General features: G+C 40.7%; 1 protein-coding gene across 6 annotated transcripts in view; it reads left to right on the forward strand.

The window, feature by feature from the left end:
• Obsc (Obscurin) overlaps positions 1 to 19122 on the forward strand; it is a 188904-nt gene that overhangs the window by 113582 nt on the left and 56200 nt on the right. For 4 of the 6 annotated variants that reach the window (XM_075877358.1, XM_075877360.1, XM_075877359.1 and 1 more), the window contains 21 exons: positions 1270 to 1366; positions 1672 to 1850; positions 3992 to 4121; positions 4223 to 4398; positions 5417 to 5522; positions 5610 to 5785; positions 6005 to 6110; positions 7038 to 7216; positions 7329 to 7437; positions 9709 to 9887; positions 9983 to 10088; positions 11055 to 11233; positions 11697 to 11802; positions 12858 to 13030; positions 13565 to 13670; positions 13916 to 14088; positions 14971 to 15076; positions 15193 to 15365; positions 17257 to 17377; positions 17526 to 17698; positions 17806 to 17914. In XM_075877358.1, coding sequence (XP_075733473.1) covers positions 1270 to 1366; positions 1672 to 1850; positions 3992 to 4121; positions 4223 to 4398; positions 5417 to 5522; positions 5610 to 5785; positions 6005 to 6110; positions 7038 to 7216; positions 7329 to 7437; positions 9709 to 9887; positions 9983 to 10088; positions 11055 to 11233; positions 11697 to 11802; positions 12858 to 13030; positions 13565 to 13670; positions 13916 to 14088; positions 14971 to 15076; positions 15193 to 15365; positions 17257 to 17377; positions 17526 to 17698; positions 17806 to 17914 — 2962 coding nt within the window. The remainder of the gene's footprint in view (positions 1 to 1269; positions 1367 to 1671; positions 1851 to 3991; positions 4122 to 4222; positions 4399 to 5416; positions 5523 to 5609; positions 5786 to 6004; positions 6111 to 7037; positions 7217 to 7328; positions 7438 to 9708; positions 9888 to 9982; positions 10089 to 11054; positions 11234 to 11696; positions 11803 to 12857; positions 13031 to 13564; positions 13671 to 13915; positions 14089 to 14970; positions 15077 to 15192; positions 15366 to 17256; positions 17378 to 17525; positions 17699 to 17805; positions 17915 to 19122) is intronic. The other 2 variants (XM_075877361.1, XM_075877362.1) reach the window with 2 other exon arrangements.

Raw genomic sequence — 19122 nt, forward strand, 5'->3', positions numbered from 1 at the left:
GGCTACCTAAATTAGTGCCACAGTGCGACGAACCTGATGCTCCGTCAAACGAGCTGTGGCCGTTGTTGCCGCTACTACGTTCACTGATATTACCAGGCACCAAAAGAGATCAAACGCCACTATCCCCGTAAACCTGCGTACCAGACCAACCGGCCCGGTTGTCCATTCTGTTAATCTACGCTTTCGTCTTTTATACTGTCATATATACTTTTAGTGTACCGAGTCTACAAAGCCTTTACGTTTGTTTTGTTTTCTGTAATAACGACTGTCGACACTTTCACGCTTGTAATCATTGCAAGAAAACTTAATGATTTGCCGGCATGAAACTGCTTTTTTATCATCTATTCATATCTCTTTATTGAAAACATGAGTGTTTTGCCACAGTGGTTTCAAGCAAGACCACAGCTTGCATGCAGTTCGTAATAAAAACAGAGAAAGCCACAAAGGCAAGACCCAATTTCTTTCAGCGCCTTCTGATTGAACATTAGCCAAATATTACGTCTGACTGAATTATACAAAAAAGCAGGTCTGATGTATCCATTTTACCAGAATTATTTACAAAAAAAAACCATATACAACAGATTTAGGAGCTTGTGCAGTGGCTTTTTCTGTTACTTCACCTATCGAACGCAATACGGGACACTAAACACTAATCATGCAAAAAATATCGTATGCAACATTGCTTGTACAAAGATGCAAGAGCAGTATTAACCATGCTTTCTATACTTGAACTTTCAGGTGATGTTCTTGCTTACTAAATAATTGATTTTCGCAATTTACGCACATGCCTATACTAGAAAAATGGAGACTCAAGTTAAACATTTTTCTAGTATATCAACGCACGCGAACTACGTCGCGTTCCGTCAAATCATACACACGCTTAACTACATTTTTCACCCCATTATGTGCTTCGAAATGAATAAAAGTATAAGTAGATTTGCCTAGACTTGCAGCACTAGTGAAAACAACGGGCTTCTTTCAAATGTGCGCCTATCAGAAACTATCTCATAAAGTAAAACAAAAAAGGGTTTTTTGATACAGCGTAGAAGTAGTAATAATTTTAATTCACTTACTAACGAGTGTGTCCCGCTTAAAATGTAAAAAACAAAACGGCTTACGCAGCATTATTAATACATAAATTCACAATGACTGCTGCCACACCATGCAATACAACAGGACTGGTGTGAATGTTCTTTATATCCTATGATTGCGAATTTGCCATCAGACTTGCATTGTTCAAAACGTTGTGCATAATTTTGACCTCCACAGAGGACAAGATATTATTCCAAGGGCTAACTGCAGACGATAGCACTGCTGAAGGGTCAGGTCCCTTAACACCTCCACCGAAGTCACCCCTGTTTAGATGGTAAGGTGGATTCTTTGAAACTAAAATTGCAGTTGTATATCATGTGTCGTAATGTCCATGAAAACTTTTAAAGCAATTTCTAGGGTAAACTAAGGAGTTATAATAAAAGTTGAATGATTTCTTCTGTACACATTGATCAGTGTCCGCGAAAATTTTTCAAAAAGTGTACATGCAAAATCATTATAGCATACCTAACATTGCAAAAAAAACATACATATAGACAAATTATCGTCAAGCATATTATTCACATTACATTACCAATGACGAGGCTGAATTACCAGATTCGGTTTTAATTATCATTCTAGGTTCAAGGATGGTCAAGAATTTGAAGCCAGTGAACGGTTTCAAGTCACATTCGATGATATCGAGGACACGCTATCCTTGGTCTTTCAACATGTCACGCCAGATGATGCTGGTCTCTACACGTGCGTTGCCAGCACATCGAGTGGGAAAATTTCCTGTAGTGCCGAACTAACTGTTCAAGGTTTGACAGTTTTCATTCCCGACCTTTTAACCCATAGGGCTTCCAAGCACTATGCGTGTTGCCCTGCTGTGATTAAATATTATGTCCCGTTACCTTCCCGAGTCATTCGTGACGCTTAAAAGTCGTTTATAATTCGGCGCTCTTATTATTTCTGGGCAAGCGATTACAACGCGAAGTAGATCACGCCACTAAGCCAATGTGAAACAAAGTACACCATATTTCCAGCCTGTACAGATTCGCTGCATTCTGTATGTCTCGACACTTGCACTGAGCAACCAACTAGTCCTTACCTCTAAATACCTTAGGTGTAAATAATCTGGTTGTTCGACCTGTGCAACATTTACTATTGTCATCTCACCATAACTTGTTCGTTTTTGCATTTTTGCACGCTTATCGTGTCTGTGCATGATTGTTGAATGTGTATGAATTAACAACCTATAAAGGGTGATTATTTTAAACGAAGTTGTCTCTAGCCCATTTTATGCCGTGCTTCTAGGCACTTCATGTGGACACAGCTGAAATTTATTCGCATGTATTTTGTACAGCACAGTACTGTGAAATATTTAAGATGAATTTCTTGTTCCTGAGTACAAGCTCTGCCTTAAGCTACTCATTCATCAGTACGATTTGCCATCAGAGCCAGATGCTTCTGTGAAACACATTTAAAATAAGCACCCTATTTACAACATTAAGTTGGCATGGAAATAAGAATGAAAAATTACGTCACACAAGTCAAAGTAGTGCATTATTGCTAGTTGTTGCTCGTATGTCTATGTGTTATTCGTTAGTTCCGCAACTGCATGTTGATGGCGTAAAGGAAGTATGCTTGAAATAAATGTCGTTCGCTGTATCGTACGTAGAACGCCGCAGATGTTCTATCGGGGCCGCATCATTTCCTCAACAAGCACAATTTTGCCATAGCCAAAAGAACTCAGTTTTTTTCAAGCCATATTTTTCAACACATTCGAAGATTATTATCTGTCTCTGCTCTGTATTTTTTCTTTATAAAAGTACTTCGTTTTTTTGTTTTTCTCAGAAAATAACATGTAACTCATTCATAAAAAGTGAACTTACAAATACGTTCTGTTCTCTACAGCCTATTTCAAACACAAGTCTTGCGTTTTCAGGCTGGCCGATAAGTAATCAGCGCAAGAACCTGGCTATACTTTGTATTTTATTCATATAAGCTGTCATCCTCGTAACTTCATAAGACAGTTCTTTCCGATTCCATGTTTTCAAATTACTTTTGGACTACGCTAATACAAACTATTTTAGCTAGTCCCGCACCTATTATGAACGTTATATTTTTGCAAATTTTATTAAAACAATATTAGTACTTTACAGCGTACACACTATACACCTAACTTATATTCACCGGCCCCGATAGTACGCCTGCTGTACATGTAATGAAACAACGATAGCCAGCTTACGAACGTAATCTCTGCTCTCCCGTTGATTCCGTGGGAGTGCGACTACGTTCGGATGCGTGGCTTGGGACTGGCTTTGCTCTAGTATTGTAGTGTATATGTCAAGCAATGTTCGTTCGTACCTGTAGTAACCACAATAGTATAGCTACAAAACACACTTCCCAGTCATTGCTGTCGTCGTTGGCAAGACAAATTAACTGAAGCATGAAATTCTTACACCAATACACTATAAATAAACCTGCATCGATGAAAACTGAACGGTGCTAAGCGCGATTCATGTTTTATTTATTTTAAAGTTCTCAAAACAAAGTTCAGAATGCAAGCGAATATGTCTGCATAGCACGATAGAGTCTGCAAGTAATAGCCTCAGATAAAGAAGTCATGGATGAAACAGTAACAACGCCGACAACAATTCCACGCCGAGTAGCTGTCAACTATCGTTAAGTCTGTCATTCCTAAACTAAACGTAGTGAAAACCTGATGTTAATTGGTACTGGTTCATTTCTAATTTGAACGTTCCCTGTCGCCAACTTTAAATGCCCAGTCGGCGACACAAACGCATAATATTCAGCAGCTGGGTTCTATCACAGGAGGCCTCTGTCACCCCCTAAAAACAAGCTCTGTGATTAGAATTCTTCGGCACGTTCAGGCCTGCCCTTAATTGTGCTATTTACTCAGTGCGCCTAATTTTTTGCTTTTACTTTCCACATACAGGTGCTGTAATTAAAAAGGCTCCAGAGGCTCCGACAATAACTGCTAGTCTAACAGATGTCGAAGTAAATGAAGGTGCCTCTGCAATGCTCGAGCTCAAAGTGAAAGGATATCCGAGGCCAAAAGTAACGTGGTAAGATGTCTTGTACTCGGGGACCACAGAATCAAAAATAAAACAAACACTACTTTGTTTCTTAATCCAAGTTGTTGATATCAAACACATATTACTCGCAGGAAGCACGAAGGAAAAGTGATTGAAGCAGGTGGTCGGTACCGATTTTTGTTCGAGGATGAAGAATCGATGACTTTGGTCATTAAGAACACTAAGAAATCTGACGCTGGTACATACAGCGTTGTGGCTGAGAATGAATCCGGGACTGCCAACACTCATTGCAGACTGACTGTTAATTGTGAGTAGACAGCAGCTGCTTAAAAATTCAAATCAATTACACTATTTTTAAGTGAGCATATGCACACAATAGCAAACTGGAACGAGTGAAAGACACTGACAATTAGAAACATATTAAACATTTTTACTCGTACATTACACGTCCAGTTACACTGACCTTGAAAAAATGAATTTGTTGCAGCTTCAAAGATTGTAATTTCCGATACCTTACATGTTATATGAGAAGCGCAGAAGTTCAACACGCATGCTTATAATTATGCACTGTTTCGATCTCTGCCAGAGCCGCCGAAAGCTTACACTATCACGAGTCTGACTGAAGCGTTATCTGAACTTCACAAAGCCGGACGTTTGCCTCCAAGAAATTCAAGTTCGCATCTATACATAGCTAAGGGAATTGTTGTCACTGATGATCCGATAAAGACTGTATTTCTGCACAAGTTTGAAGACTACGTAGTATTGCTGTATTTACTGCGTACCTCCCTATCCGCACCTGACAGCTCAGTTCCGAAAAGAAAAAAGAAAAAAGGAGGAAAAGATTTCACTACATGTAGAATTCTGATAAAGAATTCTACATGTAGTGAAATCTTTTCACTACATGTAGCTGCTGTACACTTGTCATTTGAGCTGAAAGCCATTTGTTGGCTGCGACATCATAACAGTGAACATTACCTCATTTTTCTTTACTGCTGCGTTTTGTTTTATTTTTCACCGTTCGTTCTACCGTTAAATAATGAAGATTGGGTGGAGTTAAACAAACGGCATGATATTTGTGTCAACACTTCGGGTCTGGCTAAACGCCAGCAAGGAGACTATGTGAGTATGAGAAGTTAAAACAAGAAATCATATGTGAAGGCCAACGTAGCTGAAACAGCTATTCGCTTTTTTGTTCTTAATACAAGAAAATGTATTGATACTCTACTGACGTGTATCAGAGATGAATGTCACCAGTGTTCCTGAAGTTTGGTGGCAATGATGCTATTACATTTTCGGTGTTCTCTGTTCTACGGGATTTTTTTCAGCGACTCCGACTTTTAAAAAGGAACTGAAAGACGTTTCTGTCATGACCGACGATGTGCTGAAGCTTGACGTCCAAGTTCAAGGAACTCCAGCACCCGACGTCAAATGGTGAGAAGACGTGAAAATATTGATTCACTCGTGCCGCATAGCAGCTTTAAACGAATCGTAGACTTCCGAGTGTTCTCTTCAATGCAGGTACAAGGACGGCCAAGCTGTAGTAGAGGACGACCGCGTGAAGATTACGCAGCCAGCAGAAGATAAGCATGCACTTATCATTGAACACGCCAAGGTGGAGGATTCGGGCAATTACTCGTGCGTCATTAGCAACACTATGGGAACGCAAACTGGATTCTCAGCTGTTTCTGTGAATGGTATGTCTCGTTCGCGCTACAGGCAGAAATCATCGTTCTGTAAACTCGACGCAAATATAACGTGTCAGTTAAGTCGTCAGGTGTAATCACAATACGCCGTACGTCTTTGATCTTCTCTTCTGCACTATCATACAGCTGTAATGCTGCCCGTGACAATGTTTTATTAATATTGGTGTTGAACTAATTTGGTGGCAAAAACCTCTCTTACGTCTTTTCCAGCACCACCAAAATTTCTTCAGAAACTGAAAGACTATGAGGCATCTGAAACTGAAAATGTGACCTTCCGTGTGAAAGTATCCGGGAACCCCAAGCCGAACGTGTGCTGGTGAGTATCCACTTACACAGCATTACTTTGCAGAGCTGCTTTTATTATAACAGGTTTGGTCCAGACAACGCAAACCTTGCGTTAGTGGTTACATAGGTTTCGGCCACTTTAATTCGCGTGATAATGATCGTATATCCAGATCTACAAGAAAAGGTGCTCGTATTCGGAGCAAGAGCAACAATATTCCGTTGACGTGAAGACGTGAGAAATACATAACACACCCCGGCATTCAGTCGCACATGAAGAAACAGCATCATTTCACGCCAGTGAATGAGCGAGGATTTTCCACAACTGTTTCTTCAGAGTCGCTCTTGCAGCATATTGTTTATTAAGTGCCATCTCACTGTAATCTCACTCATTTCACTGTCACCTTCTCTAATTCTTTTAAATAGTTTGACATTACAGCGCATTTTTAAGGCTTTCAAGTGAAGCACGCGTTATAAAGATAAGTCTCCATGCATCAAAAAGCGCAATGATTAAAAGTAATAGCTCAAGCATTGGCTGGGCACTTTTTTTTCATATCAAGAAGCCCCCCTTATCTATGTACTGCCCCGGAGTTTAGAGTATGTGAATGTAAAGTGACTTCCGTAATCGGAAGGAACGCTATAACGATATGTGAGAACGCCATAATGACTCCCAAGAACAAGTACCGGTCAGCAGGCACGGACTTTGTATAATATTGCCGTTAGTTAGAAACGCTTTTATGAGAAAAAAAAAGAGTTCCGAGAATTCTTCGTGACTAGCATTAAGCCCGACTGTTCGATAATAAATGAGCCCACTTGCAGCTAAAAATATACGAAGCTTTGTTGAAACCACCTTAGTTTAGGCGATCACCCCATGCACACGTGCATTTTGTGTTTCGCGACGTTTGCACTCGCTCTCCCTGAGCGTTCTTATCGCTGCAAAGCTATCAATTTCTTTCGGCAGGAAAAAAGATGGTAAGCCCATGAAACTAGACGGTCACAGGTACCAGGCAATAGAAGAAACGGAAAACGTCCACTGCCTCATCATCGATGACGTGCACAAAGAGGATGCAGCGCAGTACACTGTCGAAATCGCGAATGAGTATGGCGTTGAAACTGACAGTGCAGCTCTGACGATCACATGTGAGAAGCCCTACAATGCACGCTTTGTTTGTTTATTTGTTTGTTTGTTTGTTTGTTTGTTTGTTTGTTTTTGTTGCACCGGTGATCAGTTATTATTTCTCAATGCTTTCAGGCAAGCCGAAATTTAAGAAGCCATTGTCTGACGTGGAATGCTGTGAAAGAGACACGAACATCAAAATTACAGTTGAAGTAGAAGGTGCGCCCACGCCAAAGGTGAAATGGTGAGAAATCTGCTGGTTTCCGTGCGTAACATCATAACTGTTGATGTATTATCATGTCGACTCGCTTGCACCGTAAAAAATGGGGTTGTCTACTTATAATGATGCACATCTATGAGCGAAGGCGAGCAGTCCAGAGAGGCCAGTTTCATAATGCCTATCGCATTGATTGATTGATTCGTTGATCTATTGATTGATTGGTCAATTTGAAGCTATGACAAACTTCGCAGCGGATTACCGCTGATGAGTTAACTGAGGTTTTCTTTCTTACCTACACCCTAATGCCAGTACCGACACACCAATAACTTGCTCCGTTAATGCCTAAAAGCGAGATACATACGAAATGTCTGAGTGAAGTTGTCTTTTTTTGATAGATTTCAGATGCAAAGGCCTATATCCCGCAAGGTGGACGTGACCCAATGAGTGTTATTCAGGCACGGGGTGTTTGGTTTATCGCCATCATCGGCTATGATAGTTTTACACCCATGATGCTGTGTATGCATAATTGATCATATCATCGCAGCAATTACAAGTTCATTAAAGCTCATGGTGCACCACGTATTGCACTGCTGAGCAACCAAGCTTCAATTTCTTTTATTTGTTTGTGTAGAATGGGCACAATCCCTAACTTCAACGTGAACACAGGAACAGTAATCAAAACAGTGTTTTTGTGCTTGGTTGATAGTAAAGCATGCCACGTTTGATCGAGTAAGTTTATTCTTGTGCGTGTGACATGCTCGCTGTAGCTGTCGTTTTATAGGGTCTAAATTGCTGTACTCCCGAAGTTACATTTTGTTGCCATCTTATAAAGTGCCAACATAATTCGGGGCTTAGTTATGATAAAGCGGCGAAGATGCAATTATAAATGGTTAGGCTTGTGCGAATAGTGAATTTCAGGGTCGAAGCGAATTCGAAGCGAATAGAGATTTTGGTCAAATAATTTCGAATCAAATTCGAATAGTATGTATCACATATAAAAAAGGGAATATTTGTCATGACCTAACTAACCTGCACGATCTTTCTTTCGAATTGAAATAGGAGATCTATGCAAATGCCTTTTTTGTTGTTGTTGTTGAAAGGAAGTCGAAACAACCTTGATTAGTAGTTTCGGTAGGATCCGAGTGATAACCTGTAAGATACATAACGTTTTAAAATTTATTATACTTAAATCATATAAACCATCATAACAAGCTTAATAAAATGAAGGATTGATTCGAGGGTAACATGTTCCTTTAAAGGGGCCCTGCGACACTTTTTCAAGACTCCATGGAGCCAGTAAACATGCGAGTCTCCTCACAAATTTACCGCCGCAAAGTATCTAGAATCAGTCCAGTACGAGCTGAGTTCCAAAAATTTGTCGCATGCTGCAATTGCATCCTCCATTCTCGACCCGTCAGATGATCTGGAAGCTAAGTAGGGAAGGATGGCACGGGAATAGGAAAAAAAAACATCATGAGCGCCTAGTGACCTTGAGCATCTTTTCTCTCTCTTTTTTCTTCGAATACGAAGCCTTTCAGTGCAATCATGCACGTACTTGTGGACAAGCGGCGGCCTCGCGCGGTGGTTTAATAACGACGAGCGCGCTATGCTCAACTCAGCTAATGACTGTGACCAGAGCCGTATTTTCTTTCCTAGCTGTGATAAGTGATTTCTGAGCTTATAGTGTCATTTGCTGAGGGAAGAGAGCAATTTTTAGCTTTGAAAATTTATTGTGAATTTCAGGCCACGTGCTGCGCAATAATACTTGCCTCGCGTGTTCTTGGTAGCCTCTACTACCAATCGGCAGCGTTTACTACCGATCGGCAGGGGAAGAGAACTTGGGGAGAGAGTTGGCGTATGCGCAGTGGGGGAGCGGACACGCGCGAGGGAAGGACAGACACAGCCCTGAGCAAAAGCTGCTTCGCATCTAAAATTGGTTGTCGCTTCCTCTAAGATACAGCGCCCATAATCGAGAAGAAAGTGAAGTAAACTGTTTTAGGGCTCCTGCCAGTCACGCGCTCGAGTTGGACAAATGTTGCCGCGCTTACATCGAACGTGCGAAAAACCTCACACCAAGTTAGTCGTCACTTGTACTGTCGCCTTCGTCTATATACTTGTTTTGACAGGGCGCACGATCAATAGTCTTCGCCAGCTGCAGTCATTAAGAGCGAGCTTTGGTTCGCAATGTTCAATATTCTAAATGCTTCTCGCCTTGGGATCTCGTCATCAAAGTGCCTACATTATCTTGCTCTGACTGTATCGGTGATTACTAAAACATATCAATCATACTTCTAGGTCTCTCAACGACTCCCTCATAGTCGAAGACAAGTCCTTCAAGTTTGAATCCGTTGAGGAAAGTGGCAAGTACACTCTGGTGATCAAGGAAGCCAAAGCGGACATGACTGGCGAAATGGCATGTGAGGCTGAGAACGTGAAGGGCAAGGACAAGTGCTCTGGAAATTTCACTGTTAAATGTGAGCAAACCTGCATTTCTTCACACAAGTTATTTAGCTTAACTGTTTGCTGCCATGCAAATGCTAGACATAACATTTAACTTCTTCTTTTGTAGCGAAGCCAAAGATTGTGAAAGGATTGGACGATATCGATGTCGAAGTTGGCCAATCGGCCACATTCAGCGCCAAGGTTGCAAATGCAAAGGATGCCAAGGTGAAATGGTAAGCATAGTAATATTTGAGCTGTAATGTCTGGCTGCGCATGGCCTTCTTTCACGCGTGCTCTTGTAAAATATGGTGTAAGAATTTCCATATACTGAATCGATGACTTAGTGACACTGTGACATTCTATGCCGAACATGTATACTTAAAGCCGGAAGCATCATAAGCAATAATATTGTTTGTCGTGTTCCCAGCTCAAACTACAGGAAGTGCCTCGTACAGTCAGTGTATGTGTACGTATATATTCAGTCGTTATAAGGAACGTATTTGTTGTGCATTTCTATTACGCACCCACGTATCCTCCATTCTACTTACTTTCTTAATGTATTGCCATAAATGAAGTTCGGCCTGTGATATTCACTCTGCCCTTCCTTTCCTAAGAAAACGATCATGTAGCTATGCAAGTTCATCATGCATTTCAATAGCAAATCGATATATTATACTTCAAGTGCCCTGTTACCGAAAATAGTGTAAAAATACAAAGCGTGAAAACTTCGTTGCCTGGCAGCGCAGCACCTTCAATATTTGCTAAGCGGTGAATTGGCCTATCCGGTTTGTGGGAAAGCCCCTTCGGCAGACCAACTATCTGTAATATTCTTTCTTTTGATAGCCTCAATTCGTAGCTCTATTCTTTGAAAAATGATTTTCGATACGAGTATTAGCGCCCCACATGGAATAAAGCCACAGACGTGTCTCATTCTTCTTGCTTAGCGTGTCTCTGCTGGCGATCAACGTCGCAAAGTGCGCATTTTAAAGGAACCTTCAAAAAACATTTCCATAATGTTTGCCGTGCCTAGCAATGACAGATACGACTGTAGTATAATGCTCGCGTGCCAAAAGTTTCTTTCAGCAGCGAGTGATCATAGCTAGATAGTGCAGACATAGTGCCCGGCGCTTGGGTACCATTCCATTCTTCGGAGATCAGCTTGCTTCTTGTTTTCATGTGCATTATTATTTATCAACTAGGTTGAAGGACGACTTCGAAGTCACCATCGATAACAAGAATGTGTACGCGAAAGAAGAAGCCGACGCTACGTTCACGTTGGTCATCAATTCCGTCAAGCCGGAAGATGCAGGAAAATACACATTCAAGATCAAAAATGAACTCGGAGAAGATTCGAGCACAGGACGCCTCGGCACACAAAGTACGTGGCACGCTACTATTACAGCCGTTTCGTGTGCGATTGCCACGAAAGGTTGCTGACATCACTCATTTTTCTTCTTTTGTTCATTTACTCTAGCGCTTTAATCAACCAGGCTCATCTCAACGCCTTTAAGTCGGCTAGTGTAACGTACAGCGTCAATTGAAAGTGAGCTAACGAGAGGCCATTACGTTTCCGTTCTGCGTCTATGGTTAATTTTTTTTCTTTCAACAAACATCAGTGTACGTAAAAAAGAAAACTAAGTCACTTGTTTTTTTTTTCACATGCTGATTTAGTACTGGTAACATACAAGTCCAATATCACATCTTGCTTTCATAGTTGGGACTACTGATTTTTTTATCCTTTGGATTCTCTCTCTTAATTAGCCTTTCACTTTAGTGAAATCTTGTCCGCTTATGGACGCTTTGTGTTTCCAGCTAATGCCGCTACGTAATTCTATTTGCAGAGAAGCCAGAATTCAAGAAGAGGCTACAAGATCAAGAAATTTCCGAAGAAGACGTGGCAGAGTTTACAGTTGAAGTAGTCGGAGAACCCAAGCCAAATGTGAAGTGGTCAGTGTATCTCTAAATCATCTTCTACAGAAGACAATAAGTGTAACAAAGTACAGTAATTCTCCTCATGCGTCATGTGTAATTGATTCAGGGTGAAGCGATAGTACCTATAATGAGTGGTAAAGCTACCAGTAAAAAAAGGAGAGAACAATCGTTCATTTTTGTTTTTTAACGTTGACTGCGCATTATTTGAGCCATTCTTTCATTCCTTTAGTAAATATTTGTATCTCGTTTTGTTCATTCTTAGTGCGCTATTTTCATATAGGTCTCTATCCCTTTCTTTTGATAACTTACATCACGTGCCTGATCGTGCCTGATTTTCTTAGTCTATGAACTGAGCTGGTTGTTCATCCAGTAAGCTAGTCTTTCTGATTGTTGTAAAGCGTAAGAATGGCAGCTTAAAGCGAGTTGGTATGCATTCATCTTGGTTGAACAGCGCACACGAGATGAGGATAATAACACAGACAGGCGCTGACTCACAACTAAAATTTATTTGGGAAAGAACAGCTGATATATAGGTGAAGTGCAACTTGACAAAAAAAAGCAATAAAAATCTCCATCAGCAAAATATCCAAACACGCCGCAAGCAAGAAAAAAAATCGTATGTGTTACTGTTTGAGATTTTTATAGCTTTTTGTTCTGCTAAGTTGCACTTCACCTATATATCAGCTATTCTTTCCCAAATGAACTTTAGCTGCGAGTCAGCACCTGTCTGTGTTCTTTTTCTTCGTCATCGTCTCGTGTGTACTGTTCAACCAAGATGGTTGTAAAGCGTTTTGAACTAACGAACTGTTCTTCGTATAGGCCAACCCGGTGACTGATGCCCTCCCCTTTGGAAGTGCTTCATGATAGTTTGGGAAGTGACGGAGGCCACGCTAAGGCTGAAGAATGGTAGCCTTCAGTGCAGGGGAAACGGACAAGCCATGCATTGTCCGTAACGCGTACAGGCTTAGATTAAAACCCTGTGTTTGCACCGTCGCAAAACTTACCAAAATCCTATGTATGATGTATCAAATTACACCGAATATTGAGTCAAAGATTTCGTTTTTCCATAGGCTGCACGGAAAGCGTGAGATCAAGGAAAACGACGTCTACCAGATGACATCTGACGGAGACACGTACACGCTCAAGGTGAGGAAGCCGAACAAGGAGCTTGCCGGAGAGTACACCTGTGAAGCACAGAACCCTTATGGCAAGGAATCCTGTGCTGCGAGCCTGACCATTCACAGTAAGCGGACAACAGCCTCCCGTTGGGGTTCGCTAGTTATCTTGCTCCTTAAACATACATGCAGGCAAAGCTTAATGCACGCATTTGCAGCATATCAAGAAGTAAAGCTTACGAACTATAGCACCACCACGTATGACACCATGTGGGCATTTTTTTTTCTACTATCAGGACGTAGACAGTGGCCACTGCCGCACACAAAGGCGAAGGTGAATTACTCAACCAGGAAAAATTAATCGACAAGTCAGTGTTTGGGGACACTGAACATAGGCAAATAATTTCTGGGAAAATCAGCGAAAGCATGCATCGTCTTCTTTCAGCTTTCTGATTTTTGGACAATCAAGTTACTTTTTTTGCTGCCACCTCATTTGTGACCCATAAAAGCGTCACTTTGCCTACGTGCATGAAATCAGCGCTTATACAGAAAAACGTCTATTTCACGTCACATACGCGAATCATCGATAACACTATTGTGATTCATGAGCCTAATAGAAACTATTCGCTGCGTAAGTTAATGCTTTCTTTTTTTCTTTTTAGGCAAGCCAGAAATACTCGAAGGTCTAAAAGACATAGAAGGAGAAGTCGGTGACGCCGCTTTCTTCACGGTGAAGATTGCAGGATCTCCGACTCCAACAGTTGTCTGGTAGGCTAATCTTCCTTTTGTACACATTTTTTGTAAAGCATCTCAAGCGTACGCTACTCCCAGCATATTGCTTCTTAAGAAGCAGTGTCGTGCATTGGTGATCCAACAAAACTAGCCTGTGTAATTGTGAGAACACATAAAGGGTCCCTCTCTAGCCCCTGCCTTCATATTTGCTTGTGGCTCTGTACGTTGCCTCCACGTTACTATCCCGATCACGGCAAACTACCTCACTATCTTTCTTCTAGGAAAAAAGACGACGAAGAAATTACCGTGGAGGCCACTATTAAGGAGATTGCTCAAGGAAAATCTTACAAAGTGGAGTTCGACGAATTAACGCTCCAGCTGGCTGGAAACTACGAATGCGTTGCTACCAATAAGTACGGTTCGGCATCCTCACGTGGGAAGTTGAGTGTCCAAAGTAAGATCATCAGTAGTGCTATGGCTCATCTACGCAGACCTCAACATGACTCACTTTCATTCAACTTACACGCGTTCACTCAAAAAGATTGGACGGTCGAGATTTATAATCAATAAAAGAACAAAATATAGATTTCAATCGTAAACAAAGCTCGCGATGGAATGGCATTGTACTTGCCATTAATGAGTTTACCGATGAGGGCAAACATGTTGCCCGTGCGCTTTTCACAGGGCTGTGATTTCCGGTTGGCACTAAAATTTACGTGTGTCTATCCTCAGTCGTCCTCTACATAGGACATGAATAACAATTTCCCTCATAAAGATTGTTTTTGAACAAACTGTCATAATGGAGATGACAACGTGGTGACGTTTCCTTGCAGGTGCATTTTACGCATAAATTTCAGCGCGAATACACAAGGTAAACGTTTTTCTCGAAAACTACAACAATAAACACACCTTGAGTTCTTCTTTGGAAACAACTGAACAGCCAGCAAGTGAGCTCTGAACACATAATAAAGCAGTGAGATTCATTTGTTTTTGATATTCCTACAATTTATGCGGTGAAAACGCAGAAACAATATAATCGACTACTGCTACCAAAGAAACATGCTAAACAAAACGTATTCGTTACGAACATTACTTCTGACTGAGGTGATTTGAAGTCAATTACATAAATGACTAGTCCCGTCGGTAAGGACGCTGTCGCTATCAATGGTAGGTATGCCTATATCGCTACATATTGTTGATCTAAGTTTGTATTCACAGTTTGTATGAACACTTCAGTTCATATCCGCGAACAAAGCTCCCTTTAAGTGACGTATTGACAGAGAAGAAGCTTTCATCATGTTGATCCAGCTTTCTTGTTCTTCCTTTCAATTTGCAGGCAAGCCGAAATTTGAAAAGAAGCCCGAAGATCAGTGCGTTTACTCGGGAGAAGAGTGTGTATTTGAAGCGAAAGTATCCGGTTATCCTACACCCACAGTCACCTGGTAATTGCTGTTACAATCTAACGTTCAAGTTTTTTTTCTCTCATTTCTCATGGTGTGAAGTTTATGTTTTTACGTATACCTATATCAGTTGCTTACTTGCGCTCAAACCACTGCAGGTCTCGAGATGGTGAAACCATTGAAGAGAGTGAAAAGTTCACGATCACGTCTCACGATGGCACCCATCGCCTCATTGTTAAGGACACCAAGAAAGATGACGAGTGTTTCTACACGTGCACAGCAAAGAACAACCTTGGACGGGTGTCGCAACAAGCGGAACTCACCATCAAACGTATGTTACATCCACAGGATCAAGCACATAGGAGTGTGTTGAAATAAAAAAAATGCAAAGCACATTGTAAATTCTCAATGTGTAACGTGGTAAAACTGCAACGAATGCAAATGAAACAAACAGATGCGATTTTTATGAATTTCCAAAAGCTTTTGACAAGCTTCGCACAATAAATTAGTATACAAATTAGAAAAAATTCTCGGGAATGATCAACTTATTAAATGGATATCGGCCTACTTGAAAAACAGAGAACAGTTTGTGGATTTTAACAATCATTCCTCTCACAGGGTTTCCGTTTACTCTGGCGTCCCCCAAGGGTCGGTTCTGGGTCCCCTTCTATTTATTTTATATATTAACGACATAGTAAACGGTATACCTGTAAATATAAGGCTCTACGCGGACGATTGCGTTATTTATTCTGAAATAGAATCCTCAAAGGACCAAGTTTTGTTAAACGAGTCGTTTAAGAGGGCTGTTTCCTGGTGCGAGGCTTGGCAAATATCCATCAATCTTGAAAAAAACAGTGTACATGTCCATTTCTCATAAGAAAAACAAATTAAATTTTCAATACTTTACAAACAATGCCATTCTTTCCGAGGTTCAATCCCACAAGTATCTTGGGTTATGGATAACAAATGATCTTAACTGGACAAAACACATTGACATAGTAACTTCCAAGGCTAATCAGAAACTGTTCTTTTTACAAAGAACTTTGAAACTCTCCCCTCCATCTGTCCGTGTTCTTGCTTACAAATCGATAGTCCTCCCCATACTTGATTATGCTGCAGTGATCTGGGATCCATTTACTCAAACTAACATTCATAAAGTCGAAAAAGTACAAAGAAGAGCCATTCGCTTCATATATAACAGTTATGGACGAACCTCGGTAAATCAACTGTTAGTAAGAGCTAACTTACTTTCACTTTCAGAAAGAAACCGCATATGCCGATTAAAATATTTATATCAAATAATTAATGGGCAATACAAGATAGATATTGGAAAAATTATTTCATTTTCTTCAGGTTACGCCACCAGACAACGCCATGATCGTACAATAACTTCCTTTCGTACCCACAATAACTGCTTAAAATATTCTTTTTTTCCCCAGAACTGTGCAGGATTGGAATAGTGTAAATAACTATCAAGTCACAACACAGTCTTTAACACCCCTTGCCGCTGGTCTGGAACAACAGAGAAAATAATTTTACTTGTGTGCTAGTTCTGTTTGCTTTTCTTAAAATGAGAGTGATGTGTCATCGGTAAAATTTTGTTACGTTTGTTTACGTTGTAAAACGCAAGTGATAGTTATTTGTTTGCTGTGTGTTATATGGCTGCCTACTATGTGAAATGTGATAGGCTGTTCTATCTATTGGCCTGGTGTTATATGCTGATGTTTACGTTTTTTGTACCCACCTGCTAAAATCCCTCCAGGGGATTGCAGTACCAATGAATAAATAAATAAATAAATAAATAAATAAATAAATAAATAAATAAATAAATAAATAAATAAATAAATAAATGGAGACACTGTTCCAACATAGAAAGACTACTGTTTGTTTTTTCTGCGTTCATTTTTTTTTTTTTACCTTCTACTATTTCTTGAGACCAATTCATAATGATTTTCCTTCTCCCGTGATGAAATGTTAGTCGTTTCGACTGGCACAGGAGTCTGTCATTTGCCGAGACGGAGTAATATTAGCGTGTTCTTTTTTTCTTCATTGAGCTGTTCCGCAGCACGCATATGCGAGACACACGCCTGATATAGTCTAGTCACTATTATTCATCGAATGCCAGCGTCTAAAAACATGCAGTTTTTTCGTCACTTTGCGAGGTCACGCTTTGATAAATGTGGGTCTTAGTACGAGCTGTACATTCTGCCTTTCCCACTCAGTTCCAGACGACGCTGAGGCCCCGACATTCATTCGGCGAATGGCGGACACCGTGGCAGTAATCGGAGACAAGGTTCGCTTCGAGGTCAGAGTAGCAGGAAAGCCAACGCCTAAGGTCACATGGTCAGTTACCAACTTCTTGCTTCTTGTTTATTTTTTATATTTCTCTTTATGAAACCATCAAGCACCAATGCAAAACAAATACAACAACAAGTTCGCGATAAGGCGAAAAACAAGGGTGCGAGTTACATTAAAACTTCGTCTTTCTCAGGTACAAGGATGGAGAAGAACTACTTGAAAGTAGGCGAGTAGAAATAAAAGAGGATGGTGATACTCACACAATCACGTTGAAGGACTTAACGATGCGGGATGAAGCCAAATATTCATGCAAGGCGGTTAACCAAAAGGGCGAGGCAAGCGACAAGGCTCAACTCACCGTGAAAGGTCAGTCATGTTATTTTTATCTTTTTTACTTCATTTTGTTTTCAATGCCTACTTGTTGATGTTTACCATATGGACGTCTAATGATTGTCATTTTTTTTTCATCGAAGAACCTGTTGCTCCAGCAATAAAGGGATTGAAGGACCAAGAAGCTAGCACAGGGTCCACTGTAAAGTTTCAGGCAACTATTACTGGAATTCCGGCACCAGACGTTGTTTGGTAAGCTTTATTTTGTCGCGTCTCTTTTCTATTCTATTTTACTTCTCTTGCCTTTTTTCCTAGTGCAAAGTAGCCAGCCTGCATACATTTTTACTCATGTCCCGCTCAAGGTGCTAGATATGGTCAGGAAACCAGACAGTTTTTTTTCAGTTTCCCGGATATAGCCAGCATTTAGCCAGCATTTGATTAAGAGTGAAATATTTTGTTAACTTTCCTATATTTCCACCTTGTTATTTCTTCCTCCTCATTCTTGTCCACACTTCCTTCACATTACACGTAAATTTGACCTAAGCGCTGGCAAAGCGTTTCATAGGCGCGCTGGTATTGACTATGAATTATTTTTAGTAACGATTAATTGTGTATATTTATTCAACCAAACGGAAAGTGCCTCATATAGGCGCTCCCCGAGAGAGTATACTATACCGAATGAAGTTACAGCGTGCTTCTACGTTGTGTCAGCACTAAATAGTAGCCCTTTGAAGTAGCTGCATTACCGTTGTTGGTTATCATCGGCCGTGGTATTTCATAGTATTTTTACAGCGAAAGCTCGTATGAGATCACAACAAGGATTACGTGCGCCGTAGTTGTCCGCCGCCATTGCCACCGGTGTCTGTAACCACTATCGCGAAAGAAAGAAAAACCAGGTAAATAAAAAACACCAAGGACAAAGTGGGATTCAAACCCTGGTCCCCTGCGTGCCAACCCAGTATTCTACCGCAAAGCCACGCTTCAAACTGGCCTTGGGCAGTCTTTTTTCTTTTGTTCATTATTTGGTCACACGAAACAGCGCTACCGCTATTGCTGCCATCATTTATGTAGCGGGATATACGATGATAATTGCATAGAATCCAACAAAATTAATCCTTCCAATATGGTCCGCTTGAGCTGTCTTGAAACGAATTGACTACAAACCGCAAATATGATGCGACAGTTTTCGCTGATATAAAACTTGCGCATGGTGATTGTGAGGGCAGTGTGCTTTGAGACACTCTGATGAAAACACTGGACATAATCAAAAACTTAACACGGTTGCTAAGCTTGAAAAAATATGTACGTATTCGGAAGTTGGAAGGGGAAGCGGGGGGAGGTATTGATATTTCCCGTAAAATATCCCCGTCCTAATGCGTTCATTTGTTTTTAATTTTTTTCCTAGTAATTCTCACGGTAAATGATGGCTATCTTGGCAATTGACCTTAGCTACATAATGT

Source organism: Rhipicephalus microplus, chromosome X, assembly GCF_043290135.1.
Source record: "Rhipicephalus microplus isolate Deutch F79 chromosome X, USDA_Rmic, whole genome shotgun sequence".
NCBI classification, from domain to species: domain Eukaryota; kingdom Metazoa; phylum Arthropoda; class Arachnida; order Ixodida; family Ixodidae; genus Rhipicephalus; species Rhipicephalus microplus.